Source organism: Cnephaeus nilssonii (assembly GCF_951640355.1).
Source record: "Cnephaeus nilssonii genome assembly, chromosome: X".
Classification (NCBI taxonomy): Eukaryota; Metazoa; Chordata; class Mammalia; order Chiroptera; family Vespertilionidae; genus Cnephaeus; species Cnephaeus nilssonii.
Window position 1 is genome coordinate 40,378,570 of NC_137071.1, and position 23,991 is coordinate 40,402,560.

General features: G+C 40.2%; 1 protein-coding gene across 2 annotated transcripts in view; it reads left to right on the forward strand.

Moving 5' to 3' along the window:
* The window catches only part of ZDHHC15 (zDHHC palmitoyltransferase 15), a gene marked incomplete at both ends in the record, with an annotated part of 368,662 nt that overhangs the window by 91,655 nt on the left and 253,016 nt on the right, over positions 1–23,991 (forward strand). For both annotated transcript variants that reach the window (XM_079764776.1, XM_079764777.1), the window contains one exon: positions 12,815–12,909. In XM_079764776.1, the coding sequence (XP_079620902.1) occupies positions 12,815–12,909 (95 nt within the window). The remainder of the gene's footprint in view (positions 1–12,814; positions 12,910–23,991) is intronic.

The following is a 23,991-nucleotide window of genomic DNA, read 5'->3' on the forward strand; positions in this document are numbered from 1 at the left end:
TGCAGCAGAAACCCTTTCCAGAGTTTTTCCACATGGTTGCTCTTAGTCACTACTGTAAGTGTCTGCCACCCTCACTAGACTGTGGGCTTCCTGAGGAAAAGAATTGTGTCTGACCATGAGGCCAGTCTTATCACAGAGAAAAATGAAATGAAACACCAATTTAACAACCCAATTTATTGAAAATTCATTTATATCCTAAGTCAGGTAAATAATGTTGAAGGGAAGATCCCATTTACCAGACAGAAGAAACCATTTTTTTTTGTAGTTTGTTCATCTATTTTTTTTTTCTTCATTAGATTCTACATATGAGTTACATCATCCAATACTTGATATTCTCTGACTGGCTTATTTCACTTAACATAATACTTTCCACATCCCTCTATGCTGTCTCAAAGCTGTAAGAGGTCCCTTTTTATAGCTGCATAGTATTCCATTGTGTAAATGTACCACAATTTAAAATCCATTCATCTACTGATGGGAACTTGGGCTATTTCCAGATCTTAACTATTGTAAATAATGCTGCTATGAATATATTCTTTCTGATTGGTGTTTCATGTTTTTTAAGATGTATTCCTAGAAGTGGGATCACTGGTCAAATAGCCATTCCATTTTTAATTTTTGAGGAAACACCATACTATTTTCCATAGTGCTTGTAATAGTCTGAATTCCCACCAGCAGTGTACTAGGGTTCACTTGTCTCCACATCCTGCATCAGTACTTGTTGTTTGTTGATTTATTGATGATAGTGATTCTGGCAGGTTGAGGTGATGCCTCATTGTCATTTTAATTGACATCTCTCTGATGATTAGTGATTTTGAGCATTTTTCATATGTCTCTTGGTCATTTGTATGTCCTCTTTGGAAAAGTATCTAGTTCTTCTGTCCATTATTTAATTGGGTTGTTTGTCTTACTTTTGTTGAGTTATATGAGTACTGTATATATTTTTGAATTTAACCCCTTATCAGATGTATCATTGACAAATATGTTCTCCCATGCAGTGGGTTCCCTTTTATATTTATTGCTGGTTTCTTTTGCTGTGCAGAAACTTTTTAGTTTGATGTAGTCTCATTTGTTTATTTTTTACTTTGTTTCTCTTGAAAACTCTGCTACGGGAGATGTCTGATATTTTGCTGCCTACATTTTCTTCTATGATGTTTATGGTTTCATGACTTACATTTTAAAAAAATCTTTATTGTTCAGATTATCACAGATGTTCCTCTTTTTTCCCCCAGCACTCCCCCCAACCCAGTTCCCACCCCCCCAGGCCATCGCCCCCCCCAACACTGTCCTCGTCCATAGGTGTAAGCTCTTTATCCAATCTTTTCCCTCACCCCCACACCCCTTGCCCCTGAGAATTGTCAGTCTGCTCCCTTTCCATGCCTCTGATTCTATTACATTCACTAGTTTGTTCTATTCATCAGATTTTTAATTCATTTTATTTTTAGATTCACTTGTTGATAGATATGTATTTGTTGTCACTTCGTTGTTCATAATTTTTTATCTTTACCTTTTTCTTCTTCTCCTTCTTCTTAAAGAACACCCTTCAGCATTTCATATAATACTGGTTTGGTGGTGATTAACTCCTTTAGCTTTTTCTTGTCTGAGAAGCTCTTTATCTGACCTTCAATGTTAAATAATAGCTTTGCTGGGTAGAGTAATCTTGGCTGTAGGTTCTTGCTATTCATCACTTTGACTATTTCTTGCCACTCCCATCTGGCCTGCATAGTTTCTGTTGAGAAATCAGCTGACAATCATATAGGTACTCCCTTGTAGGTAATTAACTGTTTTTCTCTTGCTGCTTTTAAGATTCTCTCTTTGTCTTTTTCCCTTGGCATTTTAATTATGATGTATCTTGGTGTGATCCTCTTTGGATTCCTGTTGTTTGCGGTTATCTGTGCTTCCTGGACTTGTAAGTCTATTTCTTTCACCAAGTAGGGGAAGTTTTCTGTCATTATTTCTTCAAATAGGTTTTCAGTATCTTGCTCTCTCTCTTCTTCTGGCACTCCCATAATTCAGATGTTGGTACACTTGAAGTTGTCCCAGAGGCTCCTTACACAATCTTCATATTTTTGGATTCTTATTTCTTTTTACTCTTCTGGTTAGGTATTTTTGTTTTGTTTTGTTTTGTGTTTTTTTTTTATGTTGTTGTTGTTGTTTTTTTTGTGTGTTTTTTTTTCTTTTTTTTTTTTCTTCCTCATACTTAAAATCTTTGACCTGATTCATGGGATCCTCTAGTCTTCTGTTGAATCCCTGTATCATCAGTGTATGCTTAATTTCTGACTGGTCCTTTTCCATTTTATTGGCATGCTCACTAAGATCCTTGAAGGTCTGACTAAGTTCCTCAAAGGTTTCTAGAAGATTCTTGGGTAACCTTATAAATGTGGTTTTGAACTCTATATCCAATATTTTACTTTCATCCATTTCTTTCATTTGTGACATTTTTCTTTGTCTCCTCATTTTGGCTGCTTTCCTGTGTTTGTTTCTATGTATTTGGTAGCTACTAAGTCTCCTTGAGTTGATAGAGTAGCCTTGTGTGGTAGGTGTCCTATAGGGCTCAGTGGCTCAGCCTCCCCAGTCATCTGCGGTGGACACTCTTGGTGCTCCCCTTTGTGGGCTGTGTGCACTGTATTGTTGTAGTTGAGCCTTGATTGATGTTGGTATCATTGGGAGGATTTGACCTCCAGGCCAATTGGTTGTGAGGACCAGCTGTGTCTACAATGGAAGAGCTGCTGTACAGGAGACACCCTTATGGGGCAGGACTTGCTTCAGTGGGGCTTTGGTGCTCACTGAGTCTTCCCCTTGAGTGTGTCACTTATGATGTGAAGAATTGTAATCTGGTATGGTCTCTCACTGACCACTAGGTACACTGGCTCTTGGATCTCCCAGGAGGTGCAAAGTCAGCCACTGCCTGGGACAACCCAGCAGGAGCTACAAAGACATCTGCATATTCCTCCTCTTTGTATTGGGTTTGGAAGTGCCCAGATGAGGCCCAGCTGTGTAGCAAGGCAGGCTGCTGCTGATGCTGCCTGTTTGACAGGTTTTAGGCAAAAGGACAGGCCATACATATGCAAAAGCTGCTGTGTACAACTTGGGTGAGGTTGTGAATTGGGTGGGGCAGGGTCTCAGGGAATCTCCTGGGCAGAGCAAACAGCAATGGCTGCCAGTCAGCCCTGCACTGGAGAGGTCCCCAGGCAGGGAAAATGACTGCTGTGAGCACCTCTGTCTGAAAGAAAGCTGCCCTCCCATTCCTGTCCTGATACCAGACAGTCCAGTTTCTCCCCATATGTGTCCGGATCTCCCAGAGTCTTGCCATGAACTGGAGTTCAGAGCAAGTGGGAGCTTATATCTCTCTCCCCATTAAAAAAGCAGTGCACCCGGGTGCCAGCCCATTCCGCACTTCTGCACCTCCTACCAGTCTCAGTGCACTTTCTTCTTTACCTCTAGTTGTAGAACTTCCATTCAGCCAGCTTTCCTGTGGTTCTGGATGATAGTTGTTCTATCTTTTAGTTGTAATTTTGATGTGGTTGTGAGAGGCAGCAAGTACAGGTGTTTGCCTATGCCGCCATCTTGGTTCCTTTCTGGGTATTTTCTCATGACTTACATTTAAGTATTTTATTCATTTTGAGTTTATTCTTGGCTATAGTGTAAGTTGTTGTCTGGTTACAATTTTTTGCATGTACCTCTCCAGTTATCCCAACAGCATTTATTGAAGATATGGTCTTTAATCCATTGTATGCTCTTGCCTCCTTTGTCCAATATTAATTGATCTTACTGGCTTGTTTATTTCCGGGTTCTCTGTTCTATTCTATTGATCTATATGCCTGTTCTTGTGCCAGTACTGGGCTGTTTTGATTATAGCGACTTTGTAGTATTGCTTGATATTGATATTGTGATCCCTCCAACTTTGTTATTTCTCAAAATTGCTGCAGCTATTCGGGGTCTTTTTTATTCCATAAAAATTTTGGAGTGTTTGTTCTATATCTATGAAAGGTGCCATTGGTATTTTGATAGGGATTATTTTGAATCTATTGATTGTTTTGGGTAGTATGGACATTTTAATGATGTTAATTCTTTCTATACTTGAACAGGTTATATGCTTCCACTTGTTCGTATCTTCCTCTATTAATTTTTCAATGTCCTGTAATTTTCTGGGTGCAGGTCTTTTACCTCCTTGGTTAAGTTTATTCCAAGGTATCTTTTTTATTTGTTGTTGTTGCAATGGCAAATAGGTGTTTTTTCTCCCATTTCTCTTTCTGAGAGTTTATTATGGGTGTATAAAAATGAGATTGATTTTTGTGTTGATTTTGTGTCCTGCTACTTTGATGAATTCATTTTTTAAATCTTGTAGAGTTTTAGCACAGTCTTTAGGTTTTTCCAGGTACAATGTCATGTCATCTAAGAATTTGAGAATTTTACTCTCTTCTTTCCAATTTGGGTGCTTTTGATTTTTTTCTTCATCTCTGAACACTGTGGCTGGGACTTCCAGTACTATTTGGAATAAGAGTGGACATTCTTGTCTGTTCCTGTTCATAAGGGAAATGGTTTTATTTTTTGCCCATTGAGTATATTATTGGGTGTAGGTTTGTCAAATATAGACTATATAATGTTGAAGTATGATCCCTCTATTCTCATTTTGCCTTGAGGTTTTTTTTAAAACATCATGCTGGCCTGGTGTGTGTGTATCAGTGGTTGAGCATCGACCTATGAACCAGGAGATCATTGTTCGAATCCTAGTCAGGGTACATGCCCAGGTTGCAGGCTTGATTCTCAGTGTGGGGCATGCAGGAGGCAGCTGATCAACGATTCTGTCTCAGCTCATCATTGATGTTTCTATCTCTCTATCCCTCTCTTTTCATCTCTGAAATCAATAAAAATATATATTTTTAAAAATCAGTGCTATATTTTATCGATGCTTTTTATGCATCTACTAGCAGCCTGGTGCACAAAATTCGTGCACAAGGGGGAGATCCCTCAACCCGGCCTACACCCTCTCACAATCTGGGACCCCCCAGCCTGCACCCTCTCCCAATCCAGGACCCCTCCTAACCACTCGCCTACCTGCCTTCCTGATCACCCCTAACCACTCTGTCTGCCTGCTTGATTGTCCCTAACCACTCGCCTGCCTGCCTGATTGCCCCGAATCACTTGCCTGCCTGCCTGATCTCCCCTAACTCCTCTGCCTGCCTGTCTTATCACCTCTAACTGCCTCTGCCTGCCTGCCTGATGCCCCAAACTGCTTGCCTCCTTGCCTGATTGCCCCTAACCATTTTGCCTGCCTGCCTTATCACCCCTAACTGCCTCTGCCTGCCTGCCTGATCACCCCTAACCATTCTGCCTGCCTGCCTGATCACCCCTAACTGCTTGCCTGCCTGTCTGATGGCCCCTAACCACCTCTGCCTCAGCCCCTGCTGCTTTGACTTCAGCAGGAAGGACATCTGGAATGACATCTGGAAGGTTGTTTGGCTGTCCAGCCTAATTAGCATATTATGATTTTATTATTATAGATTATAGATTGATATGATGATGTGATTTTCAGCCTTCATTTTGTTTATGTGATTTATTACATTTATTTACTTGGGAATATTTTACCAATCTTAAATCCCCAAAATAAATCCTACTTGGTAATGATGTATCATCTTTTCAATGTATTGCTGGATGTGATTTGCTAGTAGTTTGTTGAGGATTTTAGCATCTATGTTCATTAGGGATATTGGCCTGTAATTTTCTTTGTAGTGTGATTATTTTTTTTATTTTGGAATTAAGATGGTCTCATAAAAATAGCTTAGAAGTGTTCCTTACTCTTGAATTTTTTGGAGTATTTTTCGGAGGATATGTGTTAGTTCTTCTCTGAATGTTTAGTAAATCTCCCCTGTGAAGTGTTCCAGACTAGGGCTTCTGCTAATCTACTGTTGATTTCTTACAGGGTGTTCTTTATTTCTGCTATGTCATTCTTTATTACTGAATCATTCTTATCCATGATTTCTATATCTTTTTTATGCTGATGTAGTTCCTCCTAAGTTTCTTATAGTTCTCATTATGTCACTTGTATTTCTTGGTATGATTTCTTGCTTGTTTGAGCATCCTTATAACCATTATTTTGAATTCTGTATCTGATTAATTGCTTGCTTCCATTTCATTTAGATCCATTTCTGGCGATTCCTCTTTTTCTTTCATTTTGGGGTTGTTTTTTTTTTTTTTTTTTTTTTTTTTTTTGTCTTTCCATTTTAACTGTCTCTTTTTGTTTGTTTCCATTTATTAGATAGAACTTATTTGCCTCCCAGTCTTTGTGGGATGGCCTTATATAGAAAGTCTCTTATGTGACTTAGTGATGGAGCCTCTTTGAACACCTGAGCTCAATGTACTAGGAATGTCCCTTATGTGGGTTAATTTAGCTCTTCTGTTATAATTGGTATTGATTGCTGATGCATGATTTGAGGGTGGGGTCTCCCTTCAGGCTTGTTGACTCTAAGGCTCAACCCCTATCATGTAGTGCCAGCTGTTATACAGGTGCTTACAGACCAAAACAATGCCAAACCAAATAACAACATGACAAACAAATCAAAACAAAAATGGGGGATAAGGACACATTTGTAATACTTTAATCAATAAAGGGGGGGATAAGAAAGGCTGAAAAAAAAAGAGAAAATGTAAGAAAACAAACAGTACTAATTGGCTAGAGACCCAATTAATTAGAAGGGGGAGAACCAAAAAGGAGAATATGGAAGCAAATAAGGAAGAGAAATAAAGTTAGGATCTGGTATTTGTGGAGTTCACTGAATTTCGCAATGGTATTGTTTATTCTGGCCCTTGGTATGTTGGTCCTGGGCCTCCTTGGAGGTTCCCTGGTGCCAGTCAATGTGAGTCACTGTCTGCTTGGTCCTGGGCAACCTGGCTGAATCCCACCATGGTGGAGACCCACAGGGTCTGTTGGGTTGTAGCCCAGATACTGGGTATGCCTTGGGTATCACACTCTGAATGTCCCTGTTCTATACTGTTTTCCCTGCCCCCACAGAACTGAGGTCTGTGGGGCATCTGGTCTCGGTTAGGATGGTTTGAACAGACTCGTGTTGGGAGTGGCATCTGTAGCATGTAGGACAGATGGGCGGGCCCTTTTTCTCCTCCAATATCTCAGCTCTGCCTGGTTTGCTTACACCCCTTTGCTACCACCACAAGCAGGAGGCACTTTAAAATATTAATAACAAATAAAAGAAAATGTTAAAATTCAGCCCAGCTTGACACTCCAAACTTTCAGTGCCACTTGCCCCTTCTAGGTGTGGCATCTGTCCTGGCTCCATCTAATCAGGCCCAATGTCTGAGTCTCCTGCACCACCAGACCTACTAGTATATGTGCATATTTCCAGGCTAGCACCATTCCCCCTTGCCCTGGGTTGTTGCAAGGGAGGGCAGAAACAGTTGTTCTGCTGGTGGGAGAAAGGGTACTTCCCCTGCACTCCAGTTAGGTAGAACTGATCTTCCTTCCTGGTGCCTACTGTCAGTTCAGATCCTGTTCTCTGCTAACAGTTCCCACAGATCTACAGCTTTTTCATTTTCCACCTGTCCCTCAGTTCTAGCAGCATCCTCCCAGACAAACACCTCTCAGTTTCCTACCCTGACTTCTGGTAGTAGGTTCATGTGGCCCAGACCACTGTGGAGGTTAGCAGCAAGGTGGGTGCACTGGGTCACATTGGTGGGGCCAGAAGTGCTTGGTTATTGCAGAATGGCTGGGTGCACTAAGTTGTAGCAGTTGGGGGGCCTGTTGGGGGGGTGGGGAGTCACAGCGGTGGGACAGGGTGCACCAGATATGTTGTGATAGGTCATGGTAGTAGGCAGCCTGAGGTGCTGTGTTGTGTTGGCTGGGCCAGGTGCACTATGTTGCTGCCGAGAGGCTGGGGTCCCTGTGTAACAGTCATTCCCTGCAGAGTCCTCCCAAGGAGGACCTTCTACCCAATATCTTTTTATTGGAACATTTAAGCCATTTACATTTAAAGTGATTATTGGTGGATACTTATTTAATGACATTTTATTCTTTTGTTGTTGTTGTTGTTGTTGTTAATCTTCACCTGATGATATTTTCCCATTGATTTTTTAGAGAGAGTGGAAGAGAGAGGGAAAGACAGAGAGAAATGTTGATGTGAGAGAAACACATCAATTGGTTGCCCTTTGCACGAACCCTGACCACGGCACAGCCAGGGAGGAACTTGTAACCAAGTTACATGCCCTTGACTGGAATTGAACCCATAACCTTTGGGTCTGCAGGCCAACGCTCTATCCACTGAATCAAACCAGCTAAGGAGACATTTTAGTCTTTATAACTGTTAAGGAAGAGCTGTTAACACTTTTTGTAATGCTGGTTTGGTGATAATGAACTCCTTTAGCTTTTTCTAGTCTATAAAGCTTTTGTTCCTCATTCAATTTTAAATGATAGCATTGCTGGAAATCTAATGAACAAAATAAACTGATGAACAAAATAGATCCAGAGACATAGAAACATGGAACTGACAGATGAATCTCAGAAGGAAGTGGTTGGGGTGGGAAAAGAGTAACCAAAGAACTCATATACATATATGCATAACCCATGGACACAGACAATAGTGTGGTGAAGGCCTGGTGGGGGCGATAATGGGTGGAGTTAGGTGACTGGGGAATGATGAAGATATCTGTAATATTTTCAACAATAGGGATAAACTTTAAAATAGTTTTTAAAAATTAGTATTGTTAGTAGGCCCTTGCTTTTCCTCACTTTGAATATTTCATGCCTATCCCTTCTGGCCTGAAATGTTTCTGTTGAGAAATCAGTTGGAAGTCTAATGGAAACTCACTTATAGGTAACTAACTCTTTTTCTCTTGCTGCTTTTAAGATTCTCTCTTTGTTTTATCATTTCCCATTTTAATTATGATGCATCTTGGTATGGGCCTCTTTGGGGTCATTTTGTTGGTTCTTCCTGTACTTCCTGGACTTGTGTATTTTTTTCCTTCACCAAGTTATGGAAGTTTTCAGTCATTATTTCTTTAAATATGTTCTAATTCTCTTGTTCTCTCTATTCTCCTGCTGTTGTGCCTATGATGAGAATATTGCTATGCTTCATGTTGTCCCAATGATCACTTAAACTATCCTCTTTTTAAAATATTTTTTTCTTTTTAGTGTTTGATTGGGTGTTTTATACTACCTCTCTTTCAATTTGGTGATTTTATTCTCTGCATCATTCAACCTACTGTTTATTTCTTCTAGTGTATTCTACATTTCACATATTATATTCTTCATTTCTGACTGGTTATTTTTTATGGTTTCTATGTCCTTTACATGCTGTTGTAGTTCTCACTAAGATTTTTACAGTCCATACTAAGTTATTTGAGCATCCTTATAACCATGTTTTGAATGTTGTATCTGGCAATTTGCCTGCCTCCATTTCATTTAGTCCTTTTTTTTTCTTTTAGATTTCTCTTGTACTTTAATTTCAAGCATGTTTCTTTGTCTCCCCATTTTGGCTGCATGTCTATGTTTATTTTTATGTATTAGGTAGATCTTCTATGTCTCCCAATCTTGGGAGGGTCTCTGATGAAGATCAATACAAGATGCTGCATGTGATTTGTCCTGGGAAAACCTGTTTGGAGCTATGAATCAACTCACCATTTGAATCTGACTCTACTCGTCCTGGGTGTGCATGAAAAGGATCAAGCTATGCAACAAGGCTGACTTCCACCATCACTGAGTCCAGGGTCAGGTCAGCAAAAGGCTCTAGGCACCCTGAGATTAGCCTACACCTGACTCGTCTGCCAGCTGCCTCTTGGGTTCAGTCACTGAAACTGCCTCTGATGGTATTTGAGTTTTAGGAAGAAGGTTCTCTCAGTGAGTCACCAAGTAGCTGCAAGTGGTGTTCATCAGAGTGATACAGGCTAAATCTCGTTGACATTGTTAGGTCTGAGGCCCCTCAGCAAATGTTCTAGCTGCTACCCATCAGTTGCCTGCAGACCTTTGTGATGGGGCATGGTTTCAGAAAATCATCAGGGCTTTCCAGCTGACTTTATTAATCCTAAAGAGACCAATATTTGGCTGTGTGAAAGAAGGGCTCTGCACCAATTGGATCTGCAAAGACAAAATGGCCCCCTTTTTAGAAAGAAACAACTCAGTCTGTTTGAGAGCCTACCAGCAGCTGTATCTCACAGGACTGGGATACCAGGAGTTGGGAGGGTGGAGCTAGGATATCTCTCATGGGAGAGGGAGCACCTGCCAGGCTTCTGAGAAAGAGGAAGGAATGACCCAAACCCCAGAGCCACAAAACCCAGTCACTGACACCAGCTAAGTCTACTCAGACTTCCATACCACTTACCAGGCAGTTGACTCCTTAGCAGGGTTTGAGCACAACAGGATGAGGTGACAGAGAGTTTAGAAAGTGAAGAAGTATTTCATTCTCTCAGGCTGATCCCATAATGAGAAGAATTCTCCACCCAAAAAAGATGGCATCTGCAGTGTGGGAGAGGGACTCAGGACAAAGATCCTGGCAGCTTTCCCTTGAACTCTTTCCCCAGAGCCACAAGCCTCACAAAACTCTAGACCCCTTTGCAAGGGTGAATGGCTGCAAATGAGATTTCATGTGTTTTCCCTCTAAGAGGTACCCTGTGCTTCTAGTAGTGACTTGTCTCTCTGTAACTGACAGAATACCCTACTGATTTTCATAGCTAGAAGTTATGTGGGCTCTGGTGCTCTGGACTGGGTATCTGGCATGGGGTTGAGACCCTTCATTCCTCATTGGGAACCTTTGCAGCTGAGATATCCTTCTAGGATCACAGTTGCTGCCTGTGGGAGTTATGCCAGCTCTTTTCTCATCTCCACTCTTCCTACAAGTCTTAATGTGGCTCCTTCTGTAAATCCTCCATTATAAGACTTCTGTTCAGCTCGTCTTCATTTGATTATTCAGGTTGATTGTTCTATATTTTAGTTGTAATTCCAGTTTGGTACTATGGAGGGTGAATGTAACATCTACCTACTCCGCTGCCATCTTGGGTCCCCATACAACTTTTAAAAATGAGAATGAAGAAGTTCACTCACTCTAAGTTATATTAAATGAATGATATCCAACTTATAGTAAATAAAAATGAATGAAGGTGAAAAACTATGTGTAGAATACTATTTGTTTGAAAAAAGCACACTCTTTGGATGCTTTTATATATATATATATAATTTGAAATGATACAGAATAAACTCATGGCAGTGTAACATTTCTTGCTTTCAGGGAGGGAAACTGTGTTGCTGAGGGACAGAGATAGACGAGAGACTTTCACTGTACAATTTACACCTTCAAATTTTGAACCTTGTATTTGTATTATTTTTCAAAAGAAATACAGTGGAAAAATTTTGACATATTAAAAATTCCATACATATTTATATAAACATATAAAAATAACAAGATTTGGAATGATACACATCAAACACCAAACCAAACAAGTATTATATCTTAGAAAGGGAATGTGGAAAATTAGACTTCTGTGTGTGGTGGATATTTACTTTATGTTGCTTAAATTTCAAACTGAGGTTTCCTAATTACGCAAATCAACCACATAAAAAAAAGTCCTATACTATAGGGCTAAGGCACTGGACCAAGATAGTACAGCTTTTTTTTTTTTAATTCATCCATAATGTATGAAAGTTTCAGCTCTATTAACATGTTTGTAACATAATTTCCTTGAGTATTTCTGATGGATTGAGGTAATAAGACCTTGTGTGCACCACTAAAAGTCAAGAAACGCAAAATCCAATATATAGAAAATGAATAATAGAATTGTACACTTTAAGCATATAATTTTATTAACCAATGTCACCCCAGTCAATTAAAAACATTATTAAAGGAAGTAATCAGCCATGGCTGGTATGCCTCAGTTGGAGCATCATCTGGTACATCAAAAGGTTTCAGGATCATTTCCCTGTCAGGTCACATACTCAGATTGTGGGTTTGATCCCTGGTAGGAGTGTGTGTGGGAGACAACTGATGGATTTTTCTCTCTCACATCGATGTCTCCCTCTCTCTCTTAATTCCTCTCCCTCTAAAATCAATTTTTAAAAGTTTGTAAAAAGGAAGTAATAAGACCTTACTATGCAAGTACTCAAAATTAAACAGTAAACTAACCTTTATTCTTATAATGAAGTCTGTGAAGAATACTGAAACTTCCCATATAGGAGGCAAAGAATATACAAAGAAAAGCAGTGGTGAACCACTTTTACAATTGTCTTAAAGGTACAACTAACATTTCAATAGTGTGCATTCTTTGGAGCTGCTAAAAAGACCTTGTGATTTAGAGCCAGTAATACACTTTTTAAAATCTGGTTACATTATATAGTAGTTGTGTGAATTGGCATAATCAACTAACCTTATAGTTAATCAACTATTCCTATTTTATCAGCAATCTCAGAAATTTATTGAAAAATTAAATCAGATATTATGAAAGCACATTGTAAACTCTATAGTGCTGCGAAAATACTATTATTATCATTTTTTATCACCCACAGTGGAAGAGTTAATAACAACTGGCTACTGTACCTTCCCCCATATTGTCATAAAGGACATTTTCTCTTTATTCTCAGAATCGCATGGCAACTTTTCAAACATGAAACTTCCAGAAAGTCGCTGATTCAAAATTTGGCATTATAATTGTTTCTCTCACTGCATGGGAAAAATAATTTAAATTTTATAGTAATACTAAAAAAATTGGTAATAGGAAAACAAAATGGAAATTTAATTTTGAGCATTATGTCTTTTTGAACTCTTAGAAATGGGCAAAAGGATAGTGTGAACACATTTTCTTTTTTCTTAAATTTCAGTTATCTACCTCATATTCTACCATGCCATCTTTGTGTTCTTTACCTGGACCTACTGGAAGTCTATTTTTACACTCCCTCAACAGCCAAATCAGAAGGTAAGAAAACTTATCCTATATAATAAAGAGGTAATATGCAAATTGACTGTCACACCCTTGCACAAGATGGCCACCCCCATGTGGTCACAAAATGGCTGCCACAAGATGGCTGGCAGGGGAGGGCAGTTAGGGGTGACCAGGCCAGCAGGGGAGGGCAGTTGGGGGCAACTAGGCCTGCAAGGGAGGGAGAGCAGTTGGGGGGGAGACAAGGCCTGCAGGGGAGTGCAGTTAGGGGTGACCAGGCTGGCAGGGGAGGGCAGTTTGGGGTGACCAGGCCTGCAGGGGAGGGCAGTTGGGGTGACCAGGCCTGCAAGGGAAGGCAGTTGGGGGCGACTGGGCCTGCAGGGGAGGGAGGGAAGTTGGGGGGACCAGATCTGCAGAGGAGGGCAGTTACGGGTGAACAGGCCAGCAGGGGAGGGCAGTTAAGGTTGACTGGGCTGGCAGGGGAGGGCAGTTAGGGGTGACTGGGCCAGCAGGGTAGGGCAGTTGGGGGCAACCAGTCTGGCAGGGGAGGGCAGTTAGGGGTGACTGGGCCAGCAGGGTGGCAGTTGGGGGTGACCGGGATGACAGGGTAGGGCAGTTGGGGGAGACCAGGCCGGTAGGCGAGGGTAGTTAAGGGTGACCAGGCCAGCAGGGGAGGTCAGTTAGGGGCAACCAGGCCAGCAGGAGGGCAGTTGGGGGCGACTGGGCTGGCAGGGGAGCAGTTAGGCATCGATCAGGCTGGCAGGGGAGTAGTTAGGGGTTGATCAGGCTGGCAGGCAGAAGTGGTTAGGGGCAATCAGGCAGGCAGGCAGGCAGGCGAGCAATTGGGAGCCAGCTGTCCCGTATTATGAGAGGGATGTGTGATTGCCAGTTTAGGCCCAATCCCCTGGAGCCTAAACCGGGCAGTTGGACATCCCCTGAGGGGTCCCATATTGGAGAGGGTGTAGGCTGGGCTGAGCAATACCCCCCCGCAGTGCATGAATTTCGTGCACCAGGACTCTAGTCCTGTATAATAAAAGCTTAATAGGAAAATTGATGGAATGGCCGAATGACCAGCTGAACAACTGGTCACTATGAGGCACACTGACTAACGGGACAGATGCTCAACATAGGAGTTTCCTCCAGCCTGCAAGCCCCAAGCCAACTAAGGTAGGTGCCAACAGGGGTGACACAAGCTGCATCTTGTGGAGCAGGTGATGGGTGAATGGGCCACAGAGGGAGATGACCAGCAGTGGCGGAGGGGCGGGGCCGGTGAGCAGGTGGTGCCAGGACAGCCACGGTGGGTGCCAGTGGGCATCCCCCCCCCAATTGCCCTGTTGGTCACCCCACAGATCAGCACTGATTGCCAGCCAGACCTAGGGACCCTACCTGTGCAGCAATTTCATGCACCAGGCCTCTGGTTACTTCATAATGGCTAAAAACAGAGAGAAGTAGAAATGCCAATATGGCAAGATGAGGACAAAAAGAGAAGCAAAAAGCCTTCTGCTACAAAATGGAGATTAAGTGTAATCTTTAAAAACAATTCTTAGTGCCCTAACCGGTTTGGCTCAGTGGATAGAGCATCGGCCTGCGGATTGAAAGGACCCAGGTTCGATTCTGGTCAAGGGCATGTACCTTGGTTGCAGGCACATCCCTGGTAGGAGGTGTGCAGGAGGCAGCTGATCAATGTTTCTCTCTCATCTATGTTTCTAACTCTCTATCCCTCTCCCTTCCTCTCTGTAAAAAGTCAAAAATAATAATAATAAAAAACTCTTAGTAATAAAGATAAATTAATGTAGTATTGACTATTTGTAGGAGTTTGTGAAATCACCAGCCATGTATATATTTAAAACTAGGAAACCAATGCCTGCATTGGTGATATAATAAGAGAAACAAAAACCAATTTTAATTTTGAAAACTCATCTAGTTCCATTCTGTGAAACTATTATTTTGGAACACAGTGAGACTCTGGAGGACAACTCTTAGGAAAAATTTAGAATTGTTAAATTGATCATTTAAAAATTATGCTCCAGACTGAAAAAATGGCGGTGGAATAGACAGATGTGTCCCAAGCCTTGTCCCGGAGCAGAAAGAGGGAAGAGCTTAGGGTCACACGGGGAGTGTTTGTTGGCGAGTTAAGGGACAGCTATACTCCAGGAGAGGGTGGGGGACTGCTGGACGAGGTTCCCCTGACTGGGCAGCCACCACTGCTGCTGGGTTCCCTCCTGGAGTGACCAACTCAGACGCGGAGACCACTCCATCTTGAAGGGGAAAGTGGATGTTATCGGAAGACTAAAAATCTACAACTGCGGCACCCACCGAACAGCTGCAAACCCCAGAACACCGGTCCCCAATTGGCGCAAACATGCGGATTCAGAGGAGCTCTACACTCCACCATGGAAAGGTCAGATTTTGCCTGGGATAAGGTGAAGTCTCTGGTCCCAACGGGAGAGAGAAACTGGCGCACTACGGGAGCTGGAGGACCAGGAGAAGTCTGCGCCTAGAAAAATCCGTGGCTGTTGGGGCTGGCGTGATCTATGAATGTGGAAGGGGATCCACAGAGCTGCTAACAGAAGGGATCTCTAAAAAGAAACCTATTTTGATCTGACGCAAAAGGACAGCCTAAAAATTTTAAAACTGTGCCGGCTGCTTAGACCCAAGGGGGAAAAGGGGACTGTGCAGAGTTGCGCGCAGCTCCGTTGTTCGCACACTTGGGCTTTTTCCTCTTCAAATCCTTGCTTCTGATTACTAAGCCCAATACATAGGATCACCCATTGGGGACACCCTAAGAGACTGCACGGGAAAGTTGTTTTTCTGGAACCTGGGGATCTGAGCGGGGAATGACTGTCAGAGAGCCAGCTCTGGGGCAGCCCACTCCCACAAACGGGTATTGAGTGCCACGGGGAAAGCAGGATTTAAATACAGGCTAGAGATGACCTATAGACCTGGAAGTCAATCCAGAAACACTTCCACCCAGGGGCTGAATCACAAATTTACTCTTGTGTAATCACAAATAAAGGAATACAAGAAATTAAGACACTGCCTGCTTAAAAATCAGGACTGGCTTAAAACACTGAGGAGCAGTGGAACGCAGGGAACTGCAATACTGTCCTGACTGGGAGACAGGCGTGCCAAACAGAACAATAGAGAAAGTGAATGACCTTCACTACTGCCAGGCGTCCTCAAACTAAGGCCCGTGGGCCACATTAGGGTGTTTTTGCTATTTTGCTTTTTACTTCAAAATAAGATATGTGCAGTGTGCATAGGAATTTGTTCATAGTTTTTTTTAAACTATAGTCTGGCCCTCCAATGGTCTGAGGGACAGTGAACTGGCCCCTGTTTAAAAAGTTTGAGGACCCCTGACTACTGCATACATATTATATTTTTTCATTTTTTATTTTTATCATATTTTACTTAAGAAACTATTTTTTTATTTTTTCCTCACTTGATTTTACCTTTTTAAGTATTACATTTTTATTTTCAATCAGTATTATTACTAGTACTATTTTACTTTTTTTTTTAAAGTGTCATTTTATTTTCTCTTTATTTTACTTTGGGACTAGTTTTCTACATTCTATTTTCATCTTTCCTTTAGAATCATTTTACTCAACTCTACCTTTATGCCATCACTCTCTTCCTAACTTTTCCCCTTTTGGTGTCCTGATTATCTTACCCTTTTCCTGCTTTAGATTTTCCTTATTCTTTCTGGTTACCCCTGTTAAAATTTCACCCTAGTTATATACCTAATTTCTAATCCCCTGCTCCAAGTCCATACACACCTCTCTCTTCACTGTCTTAACTACCCAAAAAGATGTTTTTCTCTCTGTCCTTTTGTTGTTGTTTGCTTGAATGTTGATTCTATCGATTTGTTATGCTTTTTTGTGAGATCCTTTAGCTTATTCTTTTTTTTTTTGGCTTTGTTTTTGTTTTTTGTGTTTTTTTTTCTGGTTCTGTTTTTCCTCGCCTCACTTGATATTAGTTGTTGTTTGTAGTTTGTATTCATCTCCAGGTACTTGTTGCTGGTATTTACTGGGATTAGTGGCTGTGCTATTGGAGTTATTTTGTTCTCCTTTTCTGTCTTATGCTCTTTCTTTTCTCTCTTAATTTTTTTTCCCTTTTCCCAATTTCATTTTGGCACTCTTTTTTATTATATTCCTCTTCTTCTTTCTCTCCTATCCCCTAATTTGCCTTTCTCTGATGGTCACCTTTGTTTGGGTTACTAATATCATGAATACATTTCTGTTCAGTGCCTTTTGTGTTGTACCTTGTTGTGTTGTATTTTGTGCCTTTAAATCAATGCAGGAGAGAGAGAACTACATAACCAGACATACAGAGAAGAGAGACCATGGGGAGACAAAGAAACAGCCTGCATATTAAAGAAAAGAAGGCATCACCAGAAAAGGAAGTTAAAGAAATGGAGGAAAGCAATCTGTCAGAGAAAGAATTCAGAGAAATGGTCATAAGGTGGCTGAAAAGAATGGAAGACAAACTCAACAATATGAGTAAGAACCAAGAGGGAATGAAGAAGAACCAAGAAGAAATGAAAAATGACATCGCTGCTGTAAAGAACTCAATAGAAAACATCAAGAGTAGACTAGAAGAAGAAGAGGACCACATCAGTGAGCTAGAAGACAAGGTGGGGAAAAATACTCAAGTAGAGTAGTTTCTAGAAAAAAAAATTAAAAAGCAGGAGGAGAGCCTAAGGAAACTTTGGGACAACATAAAACAAAACAACATCCACATAATAGGGGTTCCAGAAGGAGAATAAACGGAGCAGGGAATAGAAAACCTTTTTGAAGAAATAATGATAGAGAACTTCCCTGATATAGGGATGAAAAAACCCACACAAATCCAAGAAGCTCACGAGTCTCAAGCAAAATGAACTCCAAAAGACTGACACCAAGGCACATTATAATTAAATTGGCAAAAACCAATGACAAAGTAAGAATCTTAAAAGCAGCCAGAGAGAGAGAGAGAAAGTTACATACAAAGGAACCCCCATTAGGCTAGCAACTGATTTCTCAATAGAAACTCATCAGGCCAGAAGGGAATGGAATAAAATATACAAAGTCATGCAAAGGAAGGGTCTGAATCCAAGAATACTGTACCCAGCAAGGCTATCAATCAAAATTGAAGGGGAAATCAGAAGCTTCACAGACAAAAAAGGACTAAGGGAATTTATTACCACCAACCAACAATGCAAGAAATGCTAAAGGGTCTGCTGTAAAAATACATATAGGAAGCGAAGAAGGAACACAGGTGTAAAGAATAAAAATAGAGACAAATAAGTACCTTTCAATAATAACTTTAAATGTAAATGGATTAAATGCCCCCATCGAAAGACATAGGGTAACGCATTGGATAAGAAAACAAGAGCCATATATCTACTGTCTACAAGAAACCCGCCTCAGAAAAAAAAAAAGATGCACACAGACTGAGGGTGAAGGGATGGGAAAAGGTTTTCCAGACGAATGGAAAGGAAAAAAAAAAAACTGGAGTAGCAATACTTCTATCTGACAAATTAGATTTCTAAGTGAAGGACATAAGAAGAGATAATGAAGGCCACTTCATAATACTAAAGGGAGCAATCCAACAAGAAGAAATAACTCTGGTAAACATATATGCACCCAATCCAGGAGCACCCAAATACATAAAAAATTCCTGGAGGATATCAAGGGAGAGATTGACAGCAAAACAATCATACTAGGAGATATTAATACCCCACTATCACCATTGGACAAATCCTCTAAACAAAAAATCAGCAAAGAAACATCAATCCTAAATGACACACTAGACCAGATGGAATTAATTGACATCTTCAGAACATTTCACCCCAATGTCACAGAATATACATTCTTATCAAGTGCACATGGGTCATTTTCAAAGATAGATAATATGTTGGGTCATAGGCAAAGTCTCTTCAAATTTAAGAAGACAGAAATCATATCAAGCAGCTTCTCAGATCACAGTGGCATAAAACTGGAAATCAACTACAATAAAAACAATCAAAAAAATCAAACACATGGAGACTAAACAGCATGCTATTAAACAATGACTGGGTTACCAGAGACATCAAGGAAGAAATGAACATCATCATGGCAACAAATGACAATGAAAACACAACAATCCAAAATCTATGGGACAAAGCGAAACAGTCTTGAGAGGGAAGTTCATAGCTTTACAATCCTACTGCAAACAACATGAAACAATGGTAATAAATTACCTAACCATACAACTCAAAGAGTTAGAAAGAGAGCAACAAGAAAGGCCCAGTGTAAGCAGAATGGAGGAAATAATAGAGATCAGAGCAGAGATAAACGACATAGAGACCAAAGAAACAATACAAAAGATCAACAAAACCAAGAGCTGGTTCATTGAGAGGTAAACAAGATTGATTAACCTCTATCCAGGCTCACCAAGAAGCAAAGAGAGAGGACCCAAATAAACAAAATCAGAAATGAAAGAGGTGAAATAACAACAGACCCCACCGAAATACAAAGGATTGTTAAAACATACTATGAACAACACTATTCCAACAAGCTGGACAACCTGGAGAAATGAACATATTCCTAGAAAAATACAACCTTACAAAACTCAATCAGGAAGAATCTAAACATCTCAATAGGCCAATAACTATGGAAGAAATTGAAGCAGCCATCAAAAAGCTTCCAGCAAACAAAAGCCCGGGTCCGGACGGCTTCACAGGGGAATTTTACCAAACATTCAAGGAAGAACTAAAACCTATCTTCCTCAGACTATTCCAAAACATTCAAGCAGAAGGAACACTTACAAGCTCATTCTGTGAAGCCAGCATCACCCTAATACCAAAACGAGATAAAGACAACACAATGAAAGAGAATTACTAGGCCAATATTCCTAATGAACATCGATGCCAAAATCCTCAACAAAATTCTAGCAAATCAGATCCAGCATTACATCAGAAACATCATACACCATGACCAAGTAGGATTTAACCCCGGAATCCAAGCCTGGTACAATATCTGAAAATCAATAAAAGTAATACATCACATAAACAAATTGAGAGATAAAAATCACATAGTCAAATCAATTGATGCAGAAAAAGCATTTGACAAAATCCAATACCCTTTCTTGATAAAAACTCTCAACAAGGTGGGAATAGAAAGATCATACCTAAACATATTAAAAGCTATATATTATTAACACACAGCTAACATCATACTCAATGGGCAAAAACTAAAACCATTTCCCCTAAGAACAGGAACAAGACAGAGATGCCCACTCTCACCACTCCTGTTCCACATAGTACTGGAAGTATTAGCAATTGCAATTAGACAACAAGAAGAAATAAAAATGTATCCAAATTGGAAAAGAAGAAATAAAGCTGTCCTTATTTGCAGATGACATGATATTGTACATAAAAACCTGAAAGACTCCTTCAAAAAACTAATAGACTTAATAAATGAATTCAGCAATGTAGCAGGATACAAAATTAACGCCAAGAAATCTATGGCATTTCTATACACCAATAGTGAACTTACAGAAAGAGAGACTAAAAAGCAATCCCATTTACCATCGCACCAAAAAAATTAAGATACCTAGGATAAAACTTAACTAAGGAGGTAAAAGACCTATTCGTGGAAAACTACAGGACACTGAAAAAAAGATATAAAGACATAAACAGATGGAAGAACATACCATGTTCATGGATTGGTAGAATCACCATCATTAAAATGTCCATACTATCCAAAGCAATCTATAGATTCAATGCACTCCCCATAAAAATACCAAAGGCATATTTCACAGACATATAAAGAATTCTCCAAAAATTCATCTCGATTAAAATAAAAGACCCAGAATAGCCACAGCAATCCTGGGAAAGAAGAACAAAGTAGGTGGATCTCAATACCAGATTTCAAGATGTATTACAAAGCCACTCTTCTCAAAACAGCCTGGTACTGGCATAAGAATAGACATATAGACCAATGGAATAGAATTGAGAATCCAGATATCGACCCAAACCACTATGCTCAATTAATATTTGACAAAGGAGGCATTAACAAACAATGGAGTCAAGACAGACTCTTCAACAAATGGTGTTGGGAAAATTGGACAGATACATGCAAAAAAATGAAACTAGACCATCAATTTACACCATACACAAAAATAAACTCAAAATGGATACAGTACTTAAACATAAGATAGGAAACCATAAAAATAGTAGAGGAATCCATAGGCAGCAAAATCTTTGACATATGCCGAAAGAACTTCTTCACTGATACTGCTCCTAGGGCAATGCAAGCTAAAGAGAAAATAAACAAATGGGACTACATCAAAATAAAAAGCTTTTTTACAGCAAAAGAAACCATCAAGAAAACAACAAGAAATCCCCCTATATGGGAGAGCATATTTGCTAATGTTATCACTGATAAAGGTTTAATCTCCAACATCTACAGACAACTTATACAACTTAATAAAAGGAAGATAAATGATCCAATAAAAAAAATGGGCAACAGACTTAAATAGAATCTTTCCAAAGAAGACAGAAGGAAGGTCATGAGACACATGAAGACATGCTCAACGTCATTAATTATCTGAGAGATGTAATTCAAAACGACAATGCAGTACCATCTCACACCTGTCAGAATGGCTATCATCAACAAATCAACAAACGACAAGTGTTGGCGAGGATCCAGAGAAAAGTGAACCCTCATGCACTGTTGGTGGGAATGTGGACTGGTGCAGCCACTGTGGAGAACTGTATGGAGTTTCCTCAAAAAACTAAAAATGGAACTCCCATTTGACCCAGTCATCCCACTCCTAGGAATATATCCTAAGAAACTAGAAACACCAATAAGAAAGGATATATACACCCCTATGTTCATAGCAGCACAATTTACTAAGTTTTGGAAATAGCTAAGATTTGGAAACAGCCTAGGTGCCTGTCAGCAGATGAGTGGATTAGAAAGCTATGATACATCTAGACAATGGAATACTATGCTGCCATAAAAAGATCGAATTCTTACCATTTTCAGCAACCTGGATTGAACTGGAGAGCATTATGCTAAGTGAAATAAGCCAGTCAATGAAAGAAAAATACCACATGATCTCACTCATTTATGGATAATAAAGAACATTAAAAACTGATTAACAAAAAGATAGATACAGAGGCAGTAAAGCATCAAACAGACTGTCAAATTACAGTGGGAAGTTTAGAGAGAGGTGAGGGAGATAAGAGATCAACCGAAGGACTTGTATGCATGCATATAAGTATAACCAATGGATTCAAACACTGGTGGTAAAGGCATGTATGGGAGTGGGATGGGGGGGGGGCAATTGTAAGATATGTACTCATATAATATCTTAATAAAAAAATAAATAATAAAAAAATAAAAATTGTGCTCCATTAAGTCAAAGTGTTTCCTGCAATATTTGATGATCCTAATCAAATAATTTGTAATCATATCAGGCACTTATAATATGTGACTTCTGTAAAACAGATTCAAATCCAAAGTAGAAACATAAAATAATACAGCAGATCCCAGCCAGCATGCCTCAGTAGTTAAGCATTGACCTATGTACCAGAAGGTCATGGTTTGATTCCCAGTCAGGGCACATGACTGGGATGCGGGCTTGATCTCCAGTTTGGGGCATGCAGGAGACAGCCGATCAATGATTCTTTCTCACCATTGATATTTATATCTCTCTATTCCTCTCCTTTCCTCTCTAAAATCAATAAAAATATATTTAAAAAATTGAATCATATTGGTTCACAAGAAAAATCCAATTAAACACAAAGGAAGGCAGTAATGAAAGAATTGATAACATAAAAGATATAATCTCATAAAATTGAACAGAAAAATTGTATAAGCACTTTTTATGAGTAATTTTTTGAAATATAAATGAATTAAGTTATCCAATTGAAAAGCAGATATTTGTATAATTGATAAACATCATCTATCTTTATGCTGTCTACAAATGAGTCACTTAAAACCAAAGATATAACTAGGTAAAAAGTGAAAGGATGTAAAATGTTATTCCACGCAAATAGTAACCAAAAGAGAACAAAAAGGGTAGCTATACTAATGTCACATGGAAGAGGTTTTAAGCCAAAAAGTGTTACAAGATATAAAGAGATAAAGATCTACCTTAGTGATGTCAGAAAGATGGCAGAGTAGAAGATACCAGCCCCCCCCCAAAAAAAAATGACAGCTATGCATGAATGAAAATAGTCATGGTAGAGGTAAAGTGTCTAATGAAGAAGCTACAACAACACCGTGGGACAAAAAATAGGGAATGGTCAGATAGGAAAGATTGCTGGTGAGATCAGTATAATGGATACATAGTGAAAAGGCCAAGAACAAATAAAGAGAGTGGGTCCTAAAAGTATCACCCACAAGGTGTGCTCTGTGGAGGACCATGGCAGCTTTTGCCACTGAACACCTCAATAGTCCTAAGCACAGCCATGAATTCCTACAGCTTTAATAGCAGAGGACGCCTAAAATGTTTGTTGATTTAGACTCCAGCAGCCATCACCACAGAGGATACTAGCAGCTTTTGCCACTGAGGTTAGCAACAGCCATAACTACCACAGACTCTCTTTAAAGTGGGATTCTGAGACCTCTCTATGAAAAAGAAGCACTGTTGTATCATTCCAGTACTAAGGCTGCCACCACCAACCTTGTGCTTGCCCTAGACCTCAGCCTCAAGGCTGCGCTATGTGCACCTGCCCCAGACCCAAGTTCCACAGCCATTCCACCCATGCCCATGTTCCAAACGCTGTCTCCAGGGCCACTCTGCATATACCAGTACTTCAGACATCAGAGCCAACTGACACCAATGGATATCCCATGCTGCAGATCCCAGTGACACTATCACTTCATGCACACCTGTGCTCTGGTCTCTGGATCTGTGGCCAATTTGCAAGTGTTCACAATATGGAAACTGGAATATTGCTTCAGTGGATCCACCTGTCCTCTAGAACTCATAGCTTTTCCACAAGTACCCAAACTTAGGTACCCAAGGCACTACCATAGCAGACTCATTTATGCATCACATATACCTTCTCTGCAAGTGCATTCATCTAAGTCAATGGAGTCCATGCCTTAGACCACAGATCCTCTGTAGCTCTGTGTGAGCCCG